The following is an 11,087-nucleotide window of genomic DNA, read 5'->3' as shown; positions in this document are numbered from 1 at the left end:
AAAGTTCGGTCAGTTGGTCAATCTAAACGGTTGGATTTTTATAAAAATGATCCCATCGGAATTTTGGGGATTTTCTCAACATTAATTTGTATCAAGGTAACAAAGTGCACAAAACTGAATGCTTGTGTCATCCATCATTGATGGCAAGTCTTGAACACATATCACTTTTAGCTTATGAATTTTTTTTTCTGATCAAATTGACAACTTTATTTAAAGGTTTAAATAATAATAATTAGATTTGCCTTTTACTATAAAACGATTACAATAAAGTGGCTTATGAATCCATATGCCCTATGAAAATTGAAACAATATCAATTTAACACGCAGACTAATACGGCTATAATTTAAACGCCCATAAAACCTGTCCATGATGAGATAATTGGGAGAAGTATATACAACTAACTTATACCTTGTAGTTACAAGAATTTATTTAAAAGATATGAGAACAAAACATGCTTGTAAGTTATAAGTCACGCCACAAAAGGAAAATCATTGCAAAGTTCAAACAACAAAACCATAAAGTAAATTACTTTGGGATTAATTTTCAACACAAAACATATATATAAACCCGTTAAACTCTAGTTGGTAGGGCAAACAACACACTCCTCAAATCACATTACGGAATCACACAATCACAATCTGCACCCACAAACGCAAAATACAAACCCTAATTAAACCTTAAGGGCTCGGAGTGTCTTCCCTCTTTGCTGGTGCCATAGCCCTAACATACATTGGAATGTTCTCGAATGGTGGCCTGGTAGTTGCAGCAGATCTGGATGCGGACGGGGTGTCTTTCCTCTTTGCTGCTGATGACATAGCCCTTACATACATTGGAACGTTCTGGAATGGCAGCCGGGTAGTTTCAGCAGATCCGGATGTGGACAAGATATCTTCCGGAGGTGGAATCCGAGACATCGTCTGGGTAATCATCTCGTTTAGTGCATGTGTGCTTGTTTTAATCTCGATACTCTTGTGCATCAACTTCGTATGGTTATTGGTGATGAAGTGCTTGATGTCAGCCAATTCGTCCATGATCAGATCGACTTCGCGGTTGCAGCAATTGAAGAAGAATCCTAAACACATGCAGGATGGATCAGAACACAAAAACATTGAAATCAGCCAAGTCGACATGTGCACGGCCATGCACATTCAAAGGGTACAGGCCGTATGGCGATCGACTTTCTTGCAAATATACAACAAAAACTTAAGTGATTACCTGATAGACGTTCCATTCGATCGGAAGAGCAGAGTAGGAGTCAGAGAGAGAAATGTATTTTTGATCTTGTCTTGCTTTCTTGTGTTTGGCTTTAATTTAAACACCTCTTCCTCATGTATGTATGATATCTTCAGCATTAAATATTATTAATGTGTCTTTATTTTCTGTCTTAAGTAAACACAAATTAAATGCTCAAAAGTATACATTTAACAACATTAAATGCTGAGATATTTTTTTTTTGAACATTCAATCTTTCCTCCTACTATTTACATTATACCGCCAATGCCAGGAATCGAACCCTGGACCTCTCACCAAAAGGCCAAAGCCTTTACCATCCCACCAAAGTGGTGATGGCAACAACAAAGCCCCGGGCAAGGATCGATCTTAAATGCTGAGATATGGTAAGGTAATTTGACATTCAACAAAATTAATTTCTTTTATAATATTTTAAAAACTTTGTTTTTCACTCCTTTTAAAATCAAACCATTAAATTAGTCTATGTGCAGTGGAGGGGCTACAAAATGAATATTTTGTGTTGTGTGGCGTCCAGTCAGCAAATATGGGTTTTTGTTTCAAGGGTGTAATGGTGTTGTAGCCTATATATATAGGGAATGGATCAAATACAAATTAAAAAACTGTACTAAACGTACGAATCAAAGAATTGGGCGGTGGCAATTTCGTAATTAATCAAACACAAACTATTTCTTTAGCGTTGATCATCTATTAGTTATACGATCTCCATCAATTCAAAAACAGATTACAATGCCATTGCGGAGTAGCTGCCTAGGGTTAATGTTAGCGATATAACTACATCAAGTGTTCTTAATTTCTCAAATCTTATCGTGTATTCGCTTAATTGACTTCTTCAATGGCTGAAGACATGGACACTGAAATTGAAGGTATGTAGTTCTTCATTCGGTTTCAATCAACTTCGATTAATTGTGTAATTAGTTTATTGATTTGTCGAGCTACCTAATTCATTGAATGATTCAGTTAATTTATCAATTAGTTTTTGAATTTATCTAAAAACTGCATTCGTGAAGCTAGAGTAGTTACATTTATACTTAGCGTATTTTGTTCTTTTATTACTTATGTCCAAGTTTTTACTTTATATAACTAGAGTAATTATTTTCACAAGTAGAGTAATTATTAGATCATACGTAGAATAGTTATTTGCATAAGTAGTGTAATTGTTTAATCCTAAATAGAGTAGTTATTTAATCATATGTAGTGTAATTAATTTATCAATTAGTTTTTGAATTTATCTAAAAATTGCATTCGTGAAGCTAGAGTAGTTACATTTATACTTAGCGTATTTTGTTCTTTTATTACTTATGCCCAAGTTTTTACTTTATAGAACTAGATTAATTATTTTCACAAGTAGAGTAATTATTAGATCATAAGTAGAATAGTTATTTGCATAAGTAGTGTAATTGTTTAATCCTAAATAGAGTAATTATTTAATCATATGTAGTGTAATTATATGTTTGATCTTTTTGTAGATATTTTAACTTTGTAGAGTAATTATACGTTTGACTGATCTTAATGTAGATAACATAACAGGAGATATAACTGTTGGAATAAAGTTCAAACCTGTTGTATCTTCTCCATTAAAACCAGTTGAAGGCATGATTTTCCATCTTTGGATGCTTCACTTTTATGTAATAAAGGCGGTTTTTCGGTACGTAAAGGTTCTCAAACTGAAAAGAATGGTTTTATATAATATAAGTATTTTATATGTTCAAAAGAGGGATCTAAGCCACAAAAGAAATTTGATTCTCTTGAAGAAGTTCATCAAGGAAAAAAACAAAAGAAGTGTAGAAATAGGCCTTCTATTCGAACCGGTTGTCTAGCATAGATTGCATTATGTACTGTTGATGGTGGCAAATCATCTAAGATAAACAAGTTTATTGAAGAACATAATCACACTTTAATTTCCGAAGAAGATATGCACTTTCTCCCTTCATCACGAAATTTGACAGTTATGCAACAAAAGAGGTTATATTCTTTATCCACACTAAATCTAGGTCATGTTAAATCATTTAATATTTTGAGGACAGAATACGGTGGTTTTGATGATGTTGGTATAACTGCTGCGGACTGCAAGAATTTTAAAAGAAATATAAATTGCTATATTGGAGAATTTGATGCCGAAATGATTGCTTAACGGTTATTAAACAAGAAAGAGTATCTTCATGATTTTTCTTTTGACTATACCATGGATGAGAGTGGTTGTCTAACTGGATTATTTTGGGCAAACAAAGTTTGTAAAAAGAATTATTTGACTTTTAGTGATGTAATATCCTTCAATGCAACATTCAATACCAATAAGTAAGGTTTTCTTCATTTTTATTTATTTATTGTTTTTTAATTGTAAAACATTTTACATGTCCTTTTATTTTGATTCTTTTTGTCTACAGGTACAAAATGGTTTTCGTTCCATTCACCGGAATTGACAATCATTTTCGCAATGTTAATCTTGGAGCTGGTCTTATTGCAAAGGAGCCGATTGAATCCTATACGTGGTTACTAACATGTTTAGTGAAAGCATTTGGGCGTTAATCAAAGGTTGTTGTTAGTGATCAAGATCCCGCCATGAAGCAAGCAATTGAATCCGTTTTTACTGAGAGCAGGCACAAATTATGCATGTGACATATAATGAAGAAAATAGCTGATAAGGTTAGTATTATTGCTAAATTTCTAAATAGAGTAATTATTTTTGTAAGCAGAGTAATTATATTTTGTTTTTAGTTAGTGAGATTGCTCATAACTTTATACTGTGATTAAAAACTCAAGTTGAGTAATTATTTTAATTGTATGTTGTAGAGTTTAGATTTAGTGTAAAGATTTTGAAATAAAACTACAAATGTTTTAAGTAGAGTAATTATATTTTAAGCATTTTTTTAGTTTCATATTACAAACCATATTCTGTCATGACCTTAAATCTTTCTTTTGTTTTCAGGTTGGGCCCACATTGTGTAACAATGAGAACTTTAAGCGTTGTATTTGTAACATAGTTTGGACAGATTCCATTGATACCTGATGAGTTTGAGGTGACATGGCATGAAATAGTGAATGAATTTGGTCTTATTGATAATTCTTGGATATCTACTATGTTTGGTTTAAGATTAATGTGGATTCCAGCATATTACCATAATGAACCTTTATCAGGTCTTATGCATACTACATCAAGGTCTGAGAGTGAAAATCAAATCGTTGGTCTTGTTTCAAACTCACAACTAACTCTTCTCGAGTTTTTTAGTCATTTTGATATGGCGCTTGAAACTCAAAGATATGCTCATCGAAAAAATGATCATGACACGATGAATACGAAACCCGGTGAATGTACTGAATCAGAACTTGAAGTTGATGCTCTTAAGAGATAAACCCAGACAATTTTCTGGGATTTTCAAGAAGAAATATATTGTAGTATTAACAGATGTCATCCCCTTGGCATTGTTGAAGATGGACCGAATGCAAAAATCTATGTTAAAGATAAAGAAGCTTTTGGAAAAGGCTTCCTTCAGGTACTTTTTAGTGTATTTTTTATGAATAATGTTTTTGTTGTCTTTGCTGTAGACAAATTATATTTATAAGTAGAGAAATTATTATGTTAATTGTGACAGATAAGATATTTTTGTTTTTTTAGTTATAGAGTAATTATAAGTATAATTAGAGTGATTATGTTACTGAAGTTTTTTTTAACTAACTGTTTATTATTAATTAGAGTATAAGAAATTTCTTTTGGTAGTGTACATATTCTTGAAATAAAACCATAATTTTGTAAGTAGAGTAATTATTTCTAAAATTAGAGTAATTATGTTATTGAAGCTTTTTTTAACTAACTGTTTATTATTTCACAGGTATCCGTCATTGTTGCTGATAATGATTTTTCTGCTTCATGTAGCTGCAAAAGGTTTGAGCAATATGGTTTGTTGTGCCGGCATGTTTTTGTTGCGTTTAGCGTTTTTGAGATTGATGAGATTCCTAAGAAGTATATTTTGAGGCGTTGGATGAGGGATGCAGTTTCAAATAATAGCAAGTGTTCGATTTTCGGTAAAGATGTTGCTAATGGCAACATTGATAAGGCTAATGAGATTGTTCGTGACATAATGTTTGCAACTGAAAATATATGTAATATGTTATTCATAGACATAGAAGCATTAAACAAAGTTAGAGATCAAATTAATAGCATGAGGGAAGGCAGAAGAGGGTTCTCAAGCTAAACCGATTTTGAAGAAAATGATATGTTGGCTTCTCTTCTTGGATATGATCAACCGTCAACGTCTACTATTTGAGTTCCAACTAGTATTAGCAAATAAAGTGTGCGGTTCTCACAAAAGATTTAAATCATTAAAAGAGATAGCTGCCAGTCGTGCTGGGAAACGATCAAGGGTTTGCTCGGTGTGCGGTAAGGGAGGTCATGATATTCGAACATGCAATAAAATGCCTGTTTATCCTCCTAAACATCCGCCTGGACCATAGTTTTAAACTGGATATATACTGTATTGTTTTTTAGATTTTACAAAGTGTAATAAAAGGTATAACGAATGCTTGAAAGAATGAAAAAAATACTGCAATTATAATTTTTTTTATAACACGGTAATTGTTTGCAATATAACTTTCTTTTGATAACTAGAGTAACTGTTGTGATGACTAGTGGAATAAACATTTTACCAGTTATTTTTATAAAATAATTTGATATTTGAACAAACAATTTTATAAGTCAACAATCACATGCAATTTCATAACTAGAGTAATAAAAGCAAACAACTAGAGTAATTTTACATGCTTCAAATTCTAATATAATAAAAGAGTAACAAAAGCATACAACTAGATTAATTTTACCTGCTTCAAATTCTAGTGTAATAAAAACATTACAAGCTTCAAGACAATGTCATCACATCTAAATTCAACCTGCCACATCTAAATTTTTCCAGAAAGAAAAACAAAACAAAACAAAAAAAAAAAAAAAAAAAAACAGTCTTCTTAAAAATTCATACAAGCTGTCAAATTCATGCAAACTTTTCTTGCCTCTCCAGTATCTTTTCCAAACAATTCTCATTCAACTTCTCACGTTCCGTTGGATCAACGCTTTCAAATTTTAATGCTTTACTCACGAGTTCATCCTTTGCTTTGTTTATGTCGTATAAGAGTATCTTTGACAAAAACTTATACCTCAATTCATTGATTTGCTTTTGCTAAGCTTTTTCATCATTTGAAAACCTACAAACCCATGCATCTTCACCTTTATATGTCTTCATATGCCGCATTAAATAAACACCACAGTCGATCTTGTTTATTTCGGTCTTTCACGGCATCTCCTTTCTTTTGATTTCTGCAACTCTTAACTTGTTATGAAGTTTGTTTCTCTTAGATTTTATTTAGTTGTAGAATGTATTTCTCTGTAGTATTTTCAAAATATATTAGACTTTAGCTTTGGTAATCAATATAATTTAAAATATTTGTAACAAGTATTACCATGATGTTTGGTATATCTTTATATTTATCCTTGAATTTTTCACCCGTTTTACTATAATCAATCAGTTCAACCTTTCCTACGATCATGTGGAAAACCAATACATAATAGTGATAAGATATCACCATTGGTATAAAAAGCATGCCCATTCCATTTAAGATTTTTACTTTATATTTTCGAATAACTTCATCCATATTGCTTTTAAAGAACTTCAGTCTACTTTCATCATTAATCTGCTCATCATAATGATCGGTAGGCTGCAATTTAAATAGAGTAATTATTGATATAAATAGAGTAATTATTTTTGCATTTAAAATTGTTTCAATTTTTGTAATAGTTTGATCACATACCAACATTGATGTTGTGCAAAAAAGCCTTTTAACTGAGAATCTGCCTCGTCTACTTTCTTCACTGTTGAGTAATTCTATCTAGAAATCTATAAGGTTTGTAGCAACTTTAACACCTCCATGTAAGCTCTCAAACATTACTTTCATTCCAACTAGTGATACAGACTTACAGACTAATGTACTGTGTTTTTAAAATATTAGATAGATGAACAAAACAAAAGGCCAAAATTATTTAATTTGTAGAGAGTACTTACTTTTTTTCTATAGGAGCAAATATATAGTTTGATATAAGTATTTAATCTTCTGAGAGCTTTGGCCCCAATTCAACTTGGCGTTTAATATATGGCGATTAAATGCTGAGGTTAGTTTCGGTATTCTTTTCTGAATTGCTTTTCCCTCTGGAGTCGTCTTTGATTCAATGTTTGTTGTTTGAAGAAATGGCATATTTGTTAACATCCACGCTATATCAACTTCTAATTTTTTGTCACCTAATAACATAATTCAGTTGTAGAGTAATTAGTTTGTATAGTAGAGTAATAATTAGTTGTATAGTGATACATACAAGGGGATTTTTTAGCTACTAGATTCCATGGATTCTTTTCAGCAGCCCATTTAATAAACCCGGAACTTTTATCCTCTGGATTTTAAAGTCATAGAATAATTACCTATTATAAAAGTAGAGTAATAATTTTATACATGTCTTTGCACAACCATCAATAGTTTTCCTTTCCTTGCTAGCACCATCTTGAACATTGCTACCTTCGACTTTATTAAATACATATATTTAGTTTTATAAAAGTTATTGATATTAAACTAGAGTACTTATCTTAACATACCTGTTTTTCCGCATGCATTTTCATTATTCCCACCACAATCTTTACCGTTTGCTCCCGTATTCCTGACATCATTTTTTTATTAAGCTTTATATTCCGCCTCCAATATTGTTTAAATTTACCACCATATTTAACAGTTCCCGCTTCCTCGGGAGGATCTTGAACATTTGTACCTTCGACATTATCAAAATCTTGTATTTTATATTTTGTAGAGTAATTATGCGAATCAAAATATATTAGCTGTTTCATACCTTCCAGTGCTCCACCATGCTCAACATTCATAGCAACAATGTCAATGTTCCCTCCTACATCTCCGTCACCATCATTAACAGTTCCCGCCTCCTCGGGAGGATCTTGAACATTTGTACTTTCGACATTATCAAAATCGTATATTTTTTTATTTTGTAGAGTAACTATTTGAATCAAAACACATTAGTTGTTTTCATACCTTCCAATGCTCCACCATGCTCAACATTCATAGCAACAGTATCAGTGTTTCCACCTACAATTCCGCCACCATCTTTAACAGTTAAATAAGTACTTAGTCTAGCAGGTAATTACGTAAGCTGTAAACAATTAAATATAACACATAAGGTAAACAAATAGACACGTATGGGGTCCTAAGCATATTTATAGGACTTTTCTAACGACCTATCTTAAACCTTCGGCTCTGATACCAATCTGTCACACCCCAACCTACGGCGGAAATATCGGGGCGTGAGCTGATTGCCACAGCTCGCAAGGTACTATCATGCAATTGTAAAGCGACAACATCTAATTAATTTATTTATTATCAAACATTTATATACATCAAAATAAAGAAAATTACAAATACAAAACCAACTATTCTTGTATATGTTTTATCCTAAAGTCATCTCTACGTGAGCTTCAGTTCGATAAGCAAATCAAAATCTATAATCTGCAAATGCGTACATAATATATATTTGTCAACAACACATGTTGAGTGAGTAGATCACCAGTTTTGACACAAACAAAAATGGTAGTACTATATAATGATATAAATGAATAAAAATAGGCAAAACTGTTATCTGTGAGTATAAACAATGAAATCGTTAAGCAAGTAATGAGATGTCGGTGAAACCAGTGCCAATGCGATCGGGCTCCGGCCACTACGACGGTCATATGATCATATTATAATGAGATTATGTTGGACCTCTCCGAATGCGATTCAAGTAAGCAAGTAAGCAAATATAAAGTAACAAACAGTCATTCAATTGATACACAAGACGAAGATCACAGTTTGCGTTTGAGAAATAATAAGATAACTAATTTGATAAATGGTACGCAAGTGTCCCCAAAACATTTGAAAACAAGTAAAATAGGGAAGTGATTACTCACCTCGATAGACGAACAAAACTAAAGGGAAATATTAAGAAGAACGATTAGCGGAAGTCACGCGTTGACGATAAGCCCTAATAAGGAAAATAGAATGCAGATACGCTAAGTTAATGAACTTGATCGGATGAGCGAGTTCGATAATTAATAAGTCATATTATATTCTTAGTTCGTAAAAATCCTTTTTAAATGTATATCATAAATGAAAATATTATATAAGTAAATACACTTTTTAAACATATTATTAGTTTTGTTAATTATAAAGTTTACCTTTTGTATATATATATATACATGTATGTATACTTATACACAGATATATATGTACATGTGATTATAATACTTAACAAGATGCGGGAAAATAAAAGTAATATTGTCTGTTTTAAAGAAATATGTATTTTTTATCAAATATTATTATTATTATTATTTAAATCTTTATAAGTTTAAAAATACTTGAACCATATTTTATTTAAAACTCTCAACCAATTTTAATACTCATATATATAAAAATATACACATATATAAGTATATATACATGTATATGGTTAAACCAATGTTCGGAAATAAACTAGTTATGATGTCGGTTTTACTTTGGTTAGTAACACAAATTAAATTATAAGTTTTATAACATTAGTATTAGTATATTTGTATAATCCTTTATGTAAAAGACGAGAACTAAACAAGTGTTACACGAGTATTACAACCCGGTTTTTATTACAATAAACTTTATTAATTATTATTAAGATAAAGATTAAATGATAAAAAAGAAATAGTGCAGGGTTCGAACCTGTGACCTCTGCCCCTATAGTTCATATGTTTAACCAACTGGGCTGACCGTGACAAACAAATAAAATTGGTTTCAATTTATTATAAACAGAAGCATATACAGGATCAGTTTGCTTATGAACCCTAACAACATCAATTCGATCAATCCCGACACAATCAATCAAACTGATGTTGGGGCTATTGATCAGCACCAACTCTCGAATCTAACCATATATTTAATTACCTGAAACGAAGATCGGACGGGGGTTTACAAGATCAAAACAGGGCCGGCGCTTTAAGGTGATGAACGAGCAAGAAACGGCTAACGATAACTTAATTAATCAATGGGTTTCAGCGGCGAGGGTTAGGTGATGCTAAATGTGGGTTGAATTGAGTTATTATGAACATTTGCTTGTATATTGATTTATGTTGGGTCGGCTTGGTATAAACGCAATGCAGATCTTGATTTGATTTGAATTAACATAATTAGAATTGTCGGTTTAGCCGCAAATGGTAAGTACAACGCGAGTATTGATTCAATTTCCGTGTTTCTAGCGAGGATTGAGGGCCAAGACATTCCCACAGTTAAACGGGTTCACGAATAGGATATCGGGTTTTGGGTTAGGGTTTGAATTTCGGGTTGGATCATGTAAACGGGTTATAACAAACTTTTACATTTCAGCCCCTGAGGTTTGGGGATGGTTACAAAAGAGGTTAAAAGTTTATATTTTGGGTTAAAATGTCAAAACAAGAAAAATATAATAAATATATTTGATATGAATAGTTTAAACAGTAATAAAATAATAATTAATCTTTTCAATAAACGTGAAATTTTAATTAACAAAATAACCCGAACGTCGAAACGAGACGGGTATTTAATAAAAATATATATATACGAAAACCCGAGTTGTTACAGGGAGGATCTTGAACATTTGTTCCTTCAACATTATCAAAATGGTTTATTTTTAATCTTGTAGAGTAATTATGTAAATCAAAACATATTTGTTTTTTCATACCTTCCACTACTCCACCATCATCGTTCAAACTAATCACATTTACATCATCTTCATTAATATCATGGCCAATATCTCCAT

At 31.7% G+C, this 11,087-nt stretch overlaps 1 protein-coding gene across 1 annotated transcript; it reads left to right on the top strand.

Moving 5' to 3' along the window:
• Nucleotides 1-2,084: 2,084 nt before the first annotated feature.
• On the top strand, nt 2,085-5,442 carry LOC143555095 (protein FAR1-RELATED SEQUENCE 3-like). Its single transcript, XM_077044721.1, has 7 exons — nt 2,085-2,115; nt 2,768-2,897; nt 3,637-3,741; nt 4,179-4,194; nt 4,243-4,561; nt 4,682-4,743; nt 5,080-5,442. Exons 1-7 carry the CDS (start codon nt 2,085-2,087, stop codon nt 5,440-5,442), a joined length of 1,026 nt encoding a protein of 341 aa, XP_076900836.1.
• The last annotated feature ends 5,645 nt before the right edge of the window (nt 5,443-11,087 follow it).

This window comes from Bidens hawaiensis, unplaced genomic scaffold (genome assembly GCF_021521415.1).
Source record: "Bidens hawaiensis isolate Kalapana, Puna unplaced genomic scaffold, B.hawaiensis_p1.1 tig00017953_1, whole genome shotgun sequence".
NCBI classification, from domain to species: domain Eukaryota; kingdom Viridiplantae; phylum Streptophyta; class Magnoliopsida; order Asterales; family Asteraceae; genus Bidens; species Bidens hawaiensis.
This window is presented reverse-complemented; position numbering and strand designations above follow the sequence as displayed.